General features: G+C 40.2%; 1 protein-coding gene across 3 annotated transcripts in view; it reads left to right on the top strand.

Annotated features, from left to right (window-relative positions):
• grid2 (glutamate receptor, ionotropic, delta 2) overlaps window positions 1-16,674 on the top strand; it is a 600,398-nt gene that overhangs the window by 552,361 nt on the left and 31,363 nt on the right. For all 3 annotated transcript variants that reach the window (XM_038704208.1, XM_038704207.1, XM_038704209.1), the window contains exon 14: window positions 14,179-14,345. In XM_038704208.1, coding sequence (XP_038560136.1) covers window positions 14,179-14,345 — 167 coding nt within the window. The remainder of the gene's footprint in view (window positions 1-14,178; window positions 14,346-16,674) is intronic.

Genomic DNA, 16,674 nt, shown 5'->3' with positions numbered 1-16,674 from the left:
CCGTCCAATGTCACATTCATTCAGCTCTCATGGAAGACTTCACAGTGCTACATCCACCTAAAGCTTTTCAGCTCCAGTTGACTTCTGAACAACAAATGCTGGTTGCACATCACACCACTGAATGATTTCAATCCAGCTGTGATTTGCTCCCGAACCTCCCGTGGTGATTAGTTGGACCCATGTATTTTTAGGCTTTCAACCAGAAGAGGAGTAAATTATTGTCAATCTTTATTGAAATGCCCTTTTTATTATGTGCCCGGGATACAGCAGCAATGCAGATAAGTTGCTTCATGCGGAGTAAAGTGAGCCTGTGGGGAGACTTTAGTTCCTAGACAAGGTTTTCAATAAAAGCACATGGTACTTCAAAGTGCAATTAAAAAATCTACTTTTACAATTTGTTCAATTTACTTTATTGCAAAAAATGTTTGGAATATTTTATTCCAATACATTGCTGAAATCTTTGTGCTGTGATAGTACTTCAAGTCATGTAGAGCTGAATAGAGTATATATACAGTAAATATAATTCATGTAATTACAAGTTTGACAAGCTGTGTGCTGTCTCTATTGTAAACTGTGTAGGTCCCACTGTTGGGACACGCTGTATTGCTGGTCAATGGGCGCACAAGCAGGGTGGACACCCAGAAGTAGATGATCCCTCCTTGGTGTTGTGCACTCATACACGTCATCTGTGTGTGCAAGACAACTGATTAAGAAAACAAGCGCACATTAAAAAAAAAGGAATGATTCATACTTTTCAGAGGCAAGCAAATGTAACACAAGACTTCATTATGAAAAATACAGTTGAACAAAGGGAAGATAAAAAGGAAACAGAGAGAAATAATAATTCTTCTGCCAGATCCTATTAAGGGTGGCATCTTAGTTTTGGCTCACTGATCCGTCTCGGATGATCCGTCTCTCCAACATCTGTCTCCAATTACTCCTCTCTTCCACTATCACATCTCTCATCGGCTTAACGGGGTCTGAGCAAAGATTTGCATACTGCGTGGCAAAAGGCGATTAATTTCTTTTTTTTTTTGCTCCTTCTTCCTGAAGAAACAAAAAGGACTGATGACAGCTGAGGGTAATTAAACAACAGAGAAAACAAAGAGAGGAGAGGGAGTGAAGAAGTTGTCATATTGCATCTCAGGGGATGGAGGCGATTGTTGCCACTAGAGCAAGCAGTCGGACAGAATGCCTCATGAGGGACTGATGCTACCTGCGTGCCAGGCTTTCATCATCTGCAATTTGGCCATGAGCGTCTTTATGTATTTGGCTTATTGGAGGAGGGAAAGTAAAGCAGGTTTCTGGTATGTGAGAAGACAGTACTGCACTTGTCCACTGAACTCCAAACTACATAATAACGATGTAAAGAAAGGAAGTATGATATAATTCAGAAACAATGTTAACATTGCTTCTGGTGCTTCTAGTATTTTATTTCCTAATTCAAAAGAACATCCTCTTTTGTGTAAAAACATAAAAAGAAATTCAATATACAATAACAAAAAGTAAATGCAACGTGGCAGCTGCATTTAATTACTCTATCCTCTTGATATTTTGATAGAAAATGTTGTAATATTTCCATTTACTCCCACTGCATAGTCTTCTCATACATTTCAAGAGAAACTGTCCTGAAACTACCTCACGTATATTGATGCAGTACAGTGCATGGAAGGGGAGGCGCCGCTTCTCTCTTCTGTGCTTTGATTGATTTGCCTGCACCTAATCTTATCTTTATTCAGATCTTCACATATCTGCAGGAAGCCAGCAAACACAGGGAGGAATTTTTTTGAATTTTTGTCTGGGGCTCAGCCTCTCATTGTAATGCTCTCTGATTTGTCAAATGAGGCCCAAACAAAGGAAGCACAGCGCATGTGGGATGCAAGTAAAAAAGACAGAGAGGGAATGAGCCAAGAGACAGAGCTTGCTGGCTTAAGGATAGACAAAACCGTTTGTAGTTCCGTGAGGGCGTGGATTGTGTGTTTGCGTGAGAGAGAGGGACAGATAGCTAGAGGGAGAGAGACCATCAATAATGTGTATAAAGTGGGAAAAGCTCTGGATCTTTGGTGCGTGTGGCCAGAGATATAAAGATAGTAGAAGTAGATTTGAGCTTGTCTCTGGGCTGTTGCTTTTTTCTCTGTCTCACTGTCTCACTCTGCCTCTCATTTCTCATAATCAAACAAATCAAAGTCAAAGGAGAGTGATGCAAGAAAACATATGCAGAAGTACGCAGTGAGTGTAGGGTGTGGGGAGACAGTGTAAAGCTGATAGCAATTATGTGCAGAGAGACAGAGATGCGAGAGCTTTGACTGTAGAATACATAGGTTAGTGATGTCATTCCTGAATTCAAACTTAGTCTTAAACAAATCTTAAAACAGCCACACTGGAGTCATTTTAAAGTCTCCATATGTAATTTAAAAGCCCCACATTCATTCCTTTAAATCAAAATAAAATTATAGTGGGGGCGGGGGTTTCGACAGACTGCACTGTCAAGACTGTCTTCACCAGAAAAACGACAGCATCATTTTAGGGCTTAACGATTAATCGTTTTCAAATCGAAATTGCGATTTGAAAGAACGCGATTAGCTAATTGTGAAGACAGCGATTAAAATGTAGATTAATTATACAGCGCATCTGACACGCTTTAAACACGAATGCAGTTACAAATTAATTTTGTTTGTCATCCTTGTGTGACAGACTTGCTCGCCAATCAGAGGCGCCATGCGCCTCCTGTTACAGTCCTACTCACCGATCAGAGCATTTTACATCAACAAACGAAACTGGAGGAAAACGTGGGATGATGGCGCCAGCTGAATTAACACAGGTGGCGGCTGTGCCGCGGTTTTGGCCGGCGTCAACTCACACTAAAGTGTTTCAGCAGCTGAGCATTTAGTCCTACGTTGTTGACAGGTTGTTAATGTCATTTTGTTTGCTTCAACTAAAGATAATAGCTCCGTGAGACCGTTCTGTTCTGCTCTGTGCAGGCTACACATCCCACATGGAGCATTTCAGAATAAGACCATTTTGCCTGCCTGATTTTGCTGACTTGTTCAGATTTTGTTGACTTGTTCAGCTGTACTTGTTTTTTGTGCTTCAACCGGATTCTCTATGCTGTTCTGTGTCTGACTTCTTGCCTGGGTCATCTGCTCTGTGCTCGCTGATCGGAATCGCTGGCATATCTGGCAGAAAAATTGCGATTCGAAAATGATTTTTTCCCCAAAATTGTTCAGCCCTACGTCGTTTCTTTGTTCAAATGCATAAAATGATATACGCTTACATGTTTCTGATAAGCAACTTCATGCCTTGATAATATGTCTTGATAATAACTGTTGTCTCTTAGACACAAAGTATCATGATACTGTTATTCTACATGGTGACCAGAAAGTGACTAAAAATTAATCATCGCAAAATATTTAGTTGGTAAACTACTGTTGGTAGCAAACCACTAACACACTAGCCAGCCTGGACATGCTAGCACTACTTCAGCCCCAATAGCTCCAATTCGTGGACTCAATTTCCTCTGTAGTGTGCCATTATGGAAATTGGGAGGGTTAGCAAGTAGGAGCTAACCAGAGTTAACCTCTGTGGCTCTGTTTACTTCTGTACAACAGCATGCTGCGTGTGACGTTGTTATTCTTCTGCACATGCAAGTCACTTTCAGGTCGCGGATAGTACACACTGGAGTCTGATATGGACCACATTTGAACAATAATGTGAAATGTAAAACAAAAAAATCTGAATTGATCATTAAGGCCTGCAGTCTGAACGTAGCCTTAATTGCCCTTACCAAACCTTAACCTTGGGGTACCCCAGGTCAAAAAACATTCATATTGGTTGAATCAATGTGTTATGATGCCACATTTATGCTTTACAAATCCAATACTTCACATATTACAATCTCCAGCCCTGATCAAAACAGATTTCTTTCTGTTTAAAGCTTTCTGTGAGGATAAGGATGTACAGCCACCACAAATCGATGTCGATAACATAATGCTCAATAACGAAATAATGCATGAAGAAGAAACGTCCTTCTTTATTACGGCCATGAGTCTTCATCTGAAGTTTTTACTGTTTTGCTGCCACTTTATCAGAGTATTCCCACTGGAAAGAACAAAGCACAGAACCTCCCATGTGTAAAACATTTCACATCCATTGCTTAAAGGCTAAATACTGAACATTTAGGAAACTGACTTCACACTAGGGGACGATTTGTTATGTGGCACTTTAAAAGTGTTTGTAATCTAAGATGTAATTTATGGATGAGGAAATATATATTTTTTGATATATTTGAGGTGAAATTTTAAGAAAGATGAAGAATCTGCTATTCCTTCTACATGTTGGGTGCCCTTGAAGGGATCTTTCGGAGAGAGGGGAGGAGAGAGAAAAAGACAGAGTTAGACCGAGAAAGAGAGAGTGGACCCTGGAGTAGTTTAGCCGTTTTGAAGTTTCAGCATGGCTAGACTCTGAAGCCAAACTGTTTGAACTATGGATGAGATAGGAGGACCTCTTGAAACATGCCTAGACACTCACTGGGCCAGTTCTGTAATATAATTGTAAAGTATCGTCTAGAGAGTTGTATAAGTCAGAATGTGTATGAGCTCAGTTCAAGGAGTACAGTCATGTATAGGTTGCTTTCTTTCAGTTAACCAGTCCCCAAAGTTCACCCTTCACCTTTTATTTATTTACGCATTTTGCTTCATCTGGCTGATCAAGAAGGGAGTGACTGACCTCATTTTGGATATGTTTTTCTGTAAATTCAGACTCTGTGAACAACCCTGTTGATCCAAAGTTACTGCTGAAAAAAGTTGTAAAGACTCCTTGAAAATAGTGTAACCTGAAAACACAATGAAATTAGACTAATGTCTTTTTTATCACTCTACTTTTATCACTCTCTAGGTAAGATGTTTTGATCTGTACTGGATGAGGTCACATGACTTTAGTTTTTGAAAGGATTTTTCAGAACTTGGTGCATGTCTTCTAAAGTATGAATAATGCTCACATACCTTATTTGTATATATTTATGGTTTATGTTTTGTCATCTAGTTAAGCTTGGGAAAACACTGTTATGAGAAGTAGAGTATGGTTAGACAAGTGGATATTTGGCCACGGTTAGCAAAAGATTGTGGCCCATTACTGGTGTGAAGCATAAGACAATATTACTATTATAGGAGACAGAAATGCTTTTTTGTGTTTTTCTGACCTATTTGGTGAGCTCTGTAGTAGCTAAGAGCTGTTTAGATGTTCAAATGTCTAAATTCATGGTTTTCAAAGTTTTGTTTTCCAGGGCTTTGAATTAACCCAGACTAACACACCTGGCACCCTTTCCTTCTAAAAACATATTTCAGATCTGCTGTTAAATTTTCATTTTACTAGGCATTTGTTTTGCTTTCATTATTTCATGTTTGGATCGTTCACTTGACCTGCCCTACATTTTCTAAAGCCACATTTGTTGTTTGTGCATAATATAACAAGAGTTGCTTCTGCTTTCTGTTGTACTTTTGCAGTGGTATACTCATTTCCTATGTACCATTCAGAGATGCTCACAAGCCTTTGAGCTAGAGTCTAAGTCAAGTCTCAAGTCTTTGAGCTAGAGTCTAAGTCAAGTCTCAAGTCTTTGAGCTAGAGTCTAAGTCAAGTCTCAAGTCTTTGAGCTAGAGTCTAAGTCAAGTTTCAAGTCTCTCGTGGTTATTATGAATGCTGTATCACCTGCTGCGTTCAATCCAGGTTGCTAATAAAACTGCATGGCTATAAGGAATTCTGTAACTGTAACCTGTTTTTCATTTACAGAGCACAACCATGTAATGTGCAATGAAATTATTGACGGCTTATTAAATACTGTAAGTCAACACACTCCCCAGACTCTTAAACCCAGTGTAACGTTAACTAAATAAAACTGTGATGTTGCATACTCAACAATAAACCTGTAACCTGTTTTTACCTTACAGAGCACAACCATGTAGCCTAATGTACAATGCGTCTACAATTAATGACTTATTATAAGCTTGTAAACTACTGTAAGTCAACAAACCCTGTTGACTCTCAATCCCAGTGTAAGTTATAACTAAATAAAACTGTAAAGTTACATGGTGAACAATAAAGCTGTAACCTGTTTTTAACTTAGAGGATAACCTGTGCAATGCAGTTAATGACAGCTTATGAACTACTGTAAGTCAACACATCCTCCTGACTCTCAAATCAATAAACTGTAACCTGTTTTTAACTTACAGAGCACAACCATAATGTGCAATGCAATCACTGATGGCTTAAATTACTGTAAGTCAACACACCACCAGACTCTCAAACCAGTGTAACGTTATAACTAAATAAAACTGTAAAGTTACATGGTCAACAATAAACCTGTAACCTCTTTCTAGCCAACGGTAATAATTAATGTGATGGTAGCCAGCGGTACTTAAATAATCACGTTTATCGACCACCACAAGTTTGGCAAGTAAACAAACGCTCATTCATCTTTTCATAACGAATGACAGATGTAAACCTCTCGTCGGTCATAGCTGAAGCAAGAAGCAAGCTAACGTTAGATGGCCAATGCTGAGCTAAACATGTTTACTCACCACAGGTTACTAACCTATTTGCGTTCAGTGCGTCTTTGTTTGGGTCTTGTTTTATGAAGTTTTAAAACCAAAGTTTATGATGAAATGCTCAGCAGCTGCGGTGTTTGTTGTCCTCTCTCACGTGCGGCCGTGCGCAGCAGATGCTACGTGTTACAATAAACATTGTTCACGAGTCCCGCATCTCGAGGTCGAGTCTAAAGTCTTTTGAGGACGAGTCTCAAGTCGAGTCCGAGTCTCTAACTCGATTCCCCTTCTCTGGTACCATTTAATCACCTTTTGTTTTCTTTATTTAGGTTATTCTGATAAATTTCTATGTTGACTCTGTTACACTAGTTAGTTAACATTCTAGTCACTACCCAGTCTGTGTTTTACCTGAATATGTAGGACTCGTAATGACAAATAATAGAGGAAAATGATGAAATATTAGTTTCTTTTAACCCCGTTTCTTTTCTTGCCCCTTTGCAACAACAAAAATCAGAGCTGCAGCAAAAATAGCTCAGACTCATGGTTCAGTGGTGTTATGGCTTCATTAAATGAGCTCTGCCATCACTAAAACTCTTTAAAACTGATAAACAAGACACATCGAACATAAACAATGAAAATGAATTTGGTTCATTTTCTCTCCTCCCATGTAAGGAGGGATGGAAATTAAAAAGTGTCATGAGCGATGGAAAAGGCGGATGGAGAAGGAAGAGAGATGCTGAGATGGCTTTAATTTAGTGATTATGGATCTCACTCAGTTGGCTGTGTCACATTCATGAGGGAGAAAAACAAGGTCCAATGCAATGATTAGGATTCATTGGTGGATGTTTGATGTTGTGTGTGTGATTGTGTGGTCTGTAAGGAGGCAGGCTAATGCCCTACAGTCGTTGTTTGCATGTGATTGTGTGTATCTGTGTGTGTGACTGTGGTCGTTGCCAAAGTGTAAGGAAAATAGCTTCTTATAATAACCTTGGCACAACTAGAGTCACATCCCTGGACAATGAACAGAAGGAAAAGTGTGTGCATGTGTACAGTGTTTGTGTTTGTTATGCGACATATCTGAGATACAGCAGTTAGTGTCGAGTGAGTGGGCTACAGTAAGTGTTGCTTGCGTATACATACTGCATGTGCATGATAACCTAATCTCACAGTACAGATGTTTTCAACAGGTTAAGACCTCAGGCTGAACATATTTAATGAAGAGTTCACTTGAGAAAAGGCCTACAAATACAACCACAGTTATTATCCGCAGCACTTAAAGATTTGATAGCAATGCTCAAATACACTAAAAGGTTCTCTTGATGCCACTTAATGATGATGGGCAAGTGCAATAAATTATCCCTTGCCCCCCATTTGAATGATGAAACTCTGAAATGCTACTTAAAAGGTTATGTTTAGCACCAAAAATATCTTGAACACTGACTCTCAAACTCTTTATGCACATAGCCCACCAGTGGGGCTGTGCATGTTTGGATGTGTTGATTGAGACTTTTGTTTGAGACATGCTGTTCTCTTCTATTATTGGTCATCCCGTCCTCTGAGAATAGCGCCAGATGCAATAGCCAGTGATTGAGCAAGGCTAAAAGCTTTCAAGTGTGTGTGTGTGTGTGTTGACATCAGAAATCATAGCCAGGCCTATATGATATTTTCTGTATATACTTTCTAAGCATAGAGGAAAATGTTACAACATAACAAGAACATATTAAAGCGGGGGTAGGTACATAGTTCAAACCAGAGTCTAATTGGTGGAAAGATTGTGGAATGGGAGTTTGAGCATGGTGTGATAAACAGATGCGCCAGCTTATTCCCCTCATCTAGGCTCTTATAACCAGTGGTCGTCCTTCAACCACAAACCTCCTTTTGCACAAAAACAATGACACATGAAATCCCTTAATCCAGGTAATCTGGCTTTTCTAATAACTAATTCAGTGTCTACACTTTGCTGATGCGTGAGTTGGTGATGCCAAATAAAGAATAGCAAATATATCCCAGCCTCCCCCTCTTCTCTTACTGCTGTGTTTACCTCTATCTAGACATACTGTACCAGTAGAAAACTTTAGGTTAAGAAATTAACCCTGGTTCTCTGAGAACATGAGTGAGGTATTTCACTATGGTACACGCCCCTCGCACTTTCCTCCAGAAGCTATTTTTAAATTACACCAGTCCTGCTCCCCAGAGGAGGGACTTCCTCCTGCTATAAGAGCTTGATGTAACGTTCTCTCCTCAGTCCTAGTAAGCACACCTCTTCCTCGCTCCAGGCAAGGAGGGTGATCTAGTGAGATACCTCACTCATGTTCTCAGAGAACTGGGGTTAATTTCTTAACCTAAAGTTCTCTTTCAACATTTGTTTCGGTATCTCAATATAAGATATGGAGACTCCTGTATTGCCAGACAAGGACTAGCCGTTAACAGCCAGCTAGATAGGCACCGAACCCACACCCAAAACTGCGTGAAACAGTGAGAGCGCAGTAACATCTAGCCTGTAAAACCTGGTGAAGGTGTGAGGCGTTGCGCAGCTGGCAGCAGCACATATTTCTTCAACTGAAACACCCTGAAACAATACCCATGATGTAGCCATTCCGTGAGTGGAATGAACGTGCAGCCCTACTGGGGGTCGCAACTGCTTTGTTAGGGGTTTTCCCAAGTGAAACTGCATGCATGGGTTCACCGACAATGCATGGATGTCACTTATGCGTTTAGCAGACGCCATCGCGAACAACAAAGCCATTTTAAAGGAGAGCGTCTTAAGCTCCACCTGATGTAAAAGCTCAAACGGTGGGCATGGCAATGCATCAAGCACCACTAATAAATCCCATGGGACAGCCAAGCTTCTGCAGCAAGACACTGGGTGGACGCGCCGAGCACCCTTCATAAACTGGCAAATGAGAGGATGATGGCCAACCGTTTTTGTCCCCAAAACCTATGTGACATGCCGAATTAGCAGCTAAGTACACGTTGACAGTGGAGAATGCCAAGCCCTTGTCGAGTAGCTTTTGCAAAAACGTCAGAATAACTGGAACGGGCCTCTGGAGAGCCACCACGTTGTCGCCCTAGACACACGCTGAGCACACAGGTTGGGTGTCTACCCAGCAATCTTATTACCACACGTGCATGTCCTAGTCGGCTTGTCTTTGTCCATGGTGAGGGAAGGGTCAGGTACCGACATGATGAATACTTTGGTAAGCAGCTTGTATGGTGGTTAGCTGTAGTAGCTACTGTTTGATGACAGCCCAGCTACTAAACTCAGAAAGCTATGTAGCTTAAGGTAGTGTTCAGCAAGTGTTTAGCTCGCTCTGTGAACTGCAATGCTAGCCCGTTAACTATACCTACCATCCGAGTGTTAGCTTCTAGGAGCGAGAAGAGGTTTTAGACTGAGGAGAGAACGTTATGTCAAGCTCTTATAGCAGGATGAAGTCCCTCCTCTGGGGAGCAGACGTCACGTCTGTCTGCCAGTCAGGACTGGCGTAATGTAAAATAGCTTCTAGGGGACAGCGCGAGGGGCGTGTCCCACGGTGAGATATCGAAACGAATGTTGCAATGTTTGCACTCCCTGGAGTAATTAAGTGAGCCCGCAAGCAAATCTCAGTCATTATTTTTGAATTTTAAGATCTAACCTAGTTCTGTATTGACGTATATTGACGCTCACTTTAATGACGGATACAATATTTATGTCACACGATATACACCAGTATTTAGCTGTGACCTGTAAATGTGTTGCTCCTTTAGCTTTTAAGGTTTACTCTCAGCTCTGGCATTGTAATAAAGCACAAATGTATTTTTTTTTCTTCAAAATATTGTATTTCATTAGCATATTTCAGAAATGTTTATTTAACTATTCTCCAGTCTATGTTTGTTTGTTACTTGCTATGATACTCTACTGCTATGAATAAAGAGGTCTTAGTCAAAGAAGCATGAGGTAGCCAGCTTTCCTTTATTTTTACTGGCGCACTTTCATCTGCGTGCAGGACACCGCAGGTGTACAGGATTATTATTTTAAGTGGAAACATGGATACTCTATCACAGGGTGTCAGAGGTGCATGTAAACAGTTTAACCTGGATAACACCTTAATTGGAGTATGGCCCATTGCCTGGTTACGGTGTGCATGCAAATGCAGCTTGTGAAGCACATAAAGCTGCTTTGCCTAGATAATCCCGCTGAGTCCTTACCCAACTCAAGAGCTCATCCATCTTGCTTGTCAGTGACCTTACATTTCCTATAACAACGGATAGAAGTAGTGTTTAAGTCTGCGCCCTCTTTCTACAACACTTTTGCAGGCCTGCAGACTTAAGGGATATGAGCTATGAGTGTCAGACACTTGGAAAGTAGTATTGTAAGTACATTTAACATGCACTCAGTGGGCAGATAAAGAGAATAGTAAAGGCTCTCTCAGACTGCTCTGGCCCATGACAATGTCTTTTGGGCTCCAAAGTTCTCAGAACTTAGAAAGTTGTGAACCTTTTCATGTCAGATTCTTAAATAATCAGGATTACAATCAGAGGTAGAGCAGCACCAGGGGCAAGCTGACCTTCGACACATCACTTTAATGCCTTCCACCCCGACCGACACCCAGATAACAATTTTGTCTTTAGTAATTATTCAAACTTGATCCAATATTAAACTGCTGCTTTGCATGTAGAGTGCTTGTTCTGGTACATCAAATCAAGTGCTCCCCATTCACAGATACGTTGTCTGTTTGTGAGACGCAGCTGCAGGCAAGAGCATTTCCCTTCACAGGCTTCAGCATCATTTTCATTGTGGAGTATTAATGTGATTGTATGCAATGTTGGTATTGCTATAATTGTTATTTTATGGAGTCTAGTTTAATTGGATTGAAGCTTCAAGAAGACACACTGAACTTACAGGGATCTTATTGTGATATAAAGACCATGTTAGTTCAACCCATGGCTGAAAAATTCTGTTATAGAAAATGAGGTTTTGAGTAATCACAGCACCCATACACAACTCCATGATTTGCCATTTTAGATTATGAAGACACCACTAATCTTACCTCCTCTGCCGTCCTGTTGAAATCACAGGAGACTTTGTTATCGAAAGAATAATTGAAGCCTGATGCGCTCTACCTTTTCTCCACATATTCTCTTTAACCCTTAGTCTTTTTGGTTCATGGTGTTTATTATAATGTGCCGTACTCTCTCCACTCTCACTTATTCGCTCTATCTCATGTTTACTTGATAAAGACTCAGTTTTGTAATCTTTTTGTGTGTGTTTTTCTTTTGAGATCTAGCTTTTTTCACATTGGTTGATGAAGAGGTCAGTTTATCCAAGTCTTTCTCTATTGTGCTTCTTCTAAAAATTGCTCATGAGTCAAAGTAGTGTTGATTCCTCCCTGTCCTTGCTTCTGAAAGGTATCAACACATAAAAAAATAAATAAATTACCTACTTATTTTTGTGCCCTTTCCTTTAAAGGCATGTCATGATCCAAATGTGAGCACCAACATTCAAAAGACAGGCTTGGAAGTTGTTATCACTCTTAACTTGAGTCTTTTATAATATTGCTAAATCTAACTAAATCGATGTTATTGGTGTTTTTCTGATGCTGTTAAAGGGTTTGTCAGTTGTTTTTCAAAAGCAAAAATGGGCATTTTAATTGTATATTGAAAAAAATGCAAATTGTCCACCATGACAAAATTATATATTTAAACTGAGGTGAAATTTAAATGCATACAATAAAGGTTAAACGTGATCATTGTGCCATCATCTTCACTTATTTGACCAACACAAGTTGACGCATCTATGTTGTTTTGGCACTGACACAGACTGGAAGATGGAGGCTTTTCTCCAAACAGGTGGAATACACAGAATGAACACTTTTTGTTCCATTGTGGGAATTTTTTATACTTAGCAAGTGAAGTGTCTGAACGCTAAAGGATTATGATCATGAGATTAGCGCAGCTTTTTCATTATAGCTGACATCAGAGGTCACTGCCTACATCCTGTGCATAATAATTGTTTCTAGCCCTTTTCACCCAAATGTAGTGAGAAAAAGTGTCCTTAATTTTCAATTGTAAGCTGCTGAAACAGATTTTTTACTAATTTCCTTTCCACAAAGCCCATAATCTTTCCAATTCAAAAGCAATAACAAAGAGCCATAAAATTATTCTTCAAAGCAATAAAGTGCTCTCTCCATTCTTTTTAAGGTAGTAAAGATCAGAATGAACCATTCTGATGCCCTGCAGTGAATTATTGCACACACATGCACATACACGAATGCACACCTGTACACACACCCCAAACACACACAAACACACACATACACACATGCACACACATTATAGAGAACTACAGACCCAATCAGAAGGTTTTGTCAGTTGTCCGACATTAGTCATCACACAGGTGATACATACACACATGCGCGCACAGAGCGAAGACAGAGGGGTTTGAAAATTTCATAAAGCTCCATTAAAGTTACTGACACACCAAGTCCAAACTAATGTGTTAGAAGAAAAGTCTGTGTGCATATGTGTGTGTGTGTGTGTGTGTGTGTGTGTGTGTGTGTGTGTGTGTGTCTATTTGAGTGAACTGTCAGAGGAGGTGTCACGATATGAATATCATAACCCGTTTGTTTGTTCTCCAATTTTCATTTTTCTGTAAAAATAAAGATTTATTGAATGTTAATGAGAAGCCATGTTAACAACAGCCACCTTAACTTCTATAAAGCAGTGATTCTCACCTTGACCTTCTCAGTTCTTAAGCACAAGCTGCAAGCACACACTTTACATGCCCACCCATACACATACTAAATAAGGACATTCACATAAAAATGTAAAACATATCCAACACATACCCACACAGGTTGCAATAAAGATGAGCCAACAGGCCATTAACACTTGTGCACCTACAGTCTAGAGGGAGTGTTGTAAAGTTTGCCATCTTACAGAGGCCGTGAGTGTAATCAAGAGTGTAATCTTGATGCAATGCAATTTTTGGACTAGAAAATGCTGGTAGACCATGGTTATGAAATATGTGCGCTAGGATGAGTAAGTCCTTGTAGACCACTTCCACAGTGCCTATGCAGAATGTACTTAACCATGATTCAGCTCATCCACAAAGGAGTGGGTTTATAGAAAATTTCAGAATTGATTAAGGATAAGTTAAACTCCAAATAAAAATCTATTCTCAAACATACCTGCCCGTCACTTTTCTTATAGGCATCTGCGATTAAAAAACATCATCTAGACACTGAATAAAAAATCCTAAAATGCTGTTGTTGCAAACATTGTATTTAATAGATTGTATTTGCTGAAGTCTGCTAAAGATAGACACGGGGTAGTGCAGAAACAGGCTCTGTAGGTAGACATTCAACCAAGGAAAAAATGAATGAAATGCACAAGGAATACATGCATATAAAATACCGCTGCAAGTCTGTGGTTTCAACAAATTGTGGGTCTGCACAAGGCAGTGTTATATATAGTGCCAACACAATAAATATGGGTCAATATGTGGGATAATATGCCTCCACTGGTTTGTTGACCTAGTGTTTTTGTTAAATTAAATAATAGAATTAAAAAATTATGCTCTTAGAGAATCATCTCAGGAACTCAACAGAATGTCTTACCTGAGGTAAAGATGCACCTTTCTGAATATAATTAACTTTTCTTTCAGGTGAAGTATGGTCGGTTTGGCTTTGTGTGGGATGCAGCAGTGCTGGAGTACGTCGCCAATAATGACGAGGACTGCTCGTTCTACTCCGTCAGCAACAACGCACCAGACCGTGGGTATGGTATCGCCATGCAGCACGGCAGCCCCTACAGGGACATTTTCTCCCAGAGGTAAGAGTCATAAAAGTAAACAACAGTCAGCAGCATCCATGACTGCATTTTATTTGATATTTAAAAGAAATGTTTCACATGCACACTGACCTGCAGTTTTTGCTCCATACTGTTAATTTGAGTTATATTATTTTCAGTTTTAGAAATAGCCCCAGGTCTTAAGAAGAGCTGTGAAAATACATTCTCTCTGACTTCAGGAGAGGTCATGTAAGTTTTTTACTGCTCCAAATTCATTTCAACTGCATAAAAAATGTCCAGTCCCATAAAATTTGCCCCTCTTCCTGCTTGAAAAATATCCTCTGTAGGTCAGACACCAAGTAAATAGCAGATGAAATTGTACATCCATCTTCCAGAGGAAAGAGGCGAATGGCACTTTCACAACTTGCAGCCTACAACTTGTGTGCAGCCGGGTTACTTAACATCAGCACCAACCATTGGTTCACACTGAGGTTAAGCAAGTCCGACAACACGGCTTCACAAATAAGTCAGCAGCAGACAGTGTAGATGTCTCCAAACTGATCCCAGCTGTTACCTTGTTGTTGGAGTACACAGCAGGGGTATCTCAGTATCTCATGGATCAGGAAAGTAATTGAATGCATTAATTCACTAGTTATCTGGTCCCTTATGGCTATTATGAAACTTAGCAATGTCTGCAGACACCACACATAGGTCATTCACTCATCTCCCCTTGGCTGCTGAGCTGCTGCCTTTGATGTGCTTCCATGATGCTGAGTGCCTTGTTTGTTTGCAGTTTCAGTCATATGAGATGAAGTGTTTCTGTGAAGGCCACATAAGGGCTGCTTGCATCCCAACAGAGAATCATGTTTGCTTTATATGTGAACAAGCATGGGATCATTTTAAGAGGAGGGAAAAACTGAAATGTCTTATGCCTTCATTAAGCTGTCATAATTTATTGTGCGTGCATTCGTGCGTACGTGTGCACGTGTGCGTGTGTGGTAAGTGATGGAAACACAATTTATGGGCATGGGCCGGAATGTCGGAGTTTTACAGAGTGTGTGAGTGACTAGGCCTGTCTGTTTATAGCTCTATATCCAGTGGAGCATTGCGCTTCAGAATATTGCCTATCATGCCTGTTATTAAAATAAACAAGCAATTAATTGACAGGCATGTTTCCAATTCCCTCCTATTATTTTGGGGGCAACGTCACACTCTCGGGATGACAGTTTCAAACCGTTTACTTACACTAGTCCCCATGGTTCAAACAAAAACAGACACAGAAATTATCAGGAGAAAGAAATAATCACAGAGGTATAATTGTTTTGTTTTTCTCCTCTATGATTTTTTTAGATTTTTCCTCCTGACATTCTGTATTATACAGATTAATGAAGCACAAAGATGAGGTTTAACAGGAATTGTGTTAGCAGTCCATGCCCTTACACCACAAATAGAAATGTTTCACTAGGCTTGATTATGTGTGGGGGCTTGGTCATAGAAAGTCTGGAGAAGTGTTGATTACAATTGGATTTGTGTTGACTGGTGCACCCCCTTTTGTTCAAAATAGAACAATTTACTGGGTTAGATTGTGTTTTTCCTTACAATAACTAGAACAACCACCACTGTGTTTGAGCAGAACATAAACAACTTCAATACTAGTGATTCTGTTGTGGATTATATCTGCGTTTATACTGGTTTATGCAAAGATTTGCTTTATCATCAAAGTCATTTTTGGGGTTGTTATTATCAAATTATCAAGCAGTCAGTTGTGATCTCTGTATGCAACAACGAGCCCAGAATGCTGTAACCGCACATTTCTAAAATAGTGAGAGGAAGTGTTAATATATAAGCCTGTGTCCACCAAAGCGTTTTTTGCCAGCTGAAAACGCCACCTGCTGTTCTGAAAATGCCTAGCTGGGAGCGCTACCGTGCGTTTCGGGGGCGCAGTATTTTTTTTCGAGATGCTGTGGTTGCTATGATACATCATTTCCATGGAGGCGATATGTTGCAAGTAGGGTAGCCTACTCAATTTTAGTGAATGTAAAAATGTAACCGCAAAGTATGTAGGCCTACTTGCTCTGGCCCTTTGCTCTGCATGAAGAGAAAGCTAAAACACGAGAGCACAGACTGTTCTTACGTGGGTTCATGAGATTTTGCAGGCGAGGAAACACCTCGGCAAGTAGGCACATTGTTTCGTTCAAGATCGGATGTGCTCGGTGCGGTGATTGTCCCGCTTCTCCTGCACGAGGTCAGCGTTTTTCCCAAAGCTCAGTGCCCAGCGCGGAAAAGAGGCTCGGCGCCTCGTCACGCTCCTGCCATTTTTACCAGCTTGGAAAAACGCAGCACTCCCATTGAATTGAAAATAGACGCTGGC

The sequence above is a fragment of the Micropterus salmoides genome, unplaced genomic scaffold (assembly GCF_014851395.1).
Source record: "Micropterus salmoides isolate LMB-PRFRI ecotype aquatic unplaced genomic scaffold, ASM1485139v1 Ms_hic_scaffold_7, whole genome shotgun sequence".
Classification (NCBI taxonomy): domain Eukaryota; kingdom Metazoa; phylum Chordata; class Actinopteri; order Centrarchiformes; family Centrarchidae; genus Micropterus; species Micropterus salmoides.
This window is presented reverse-complemented; position numbering and strand designations above follow the sequence as displayed.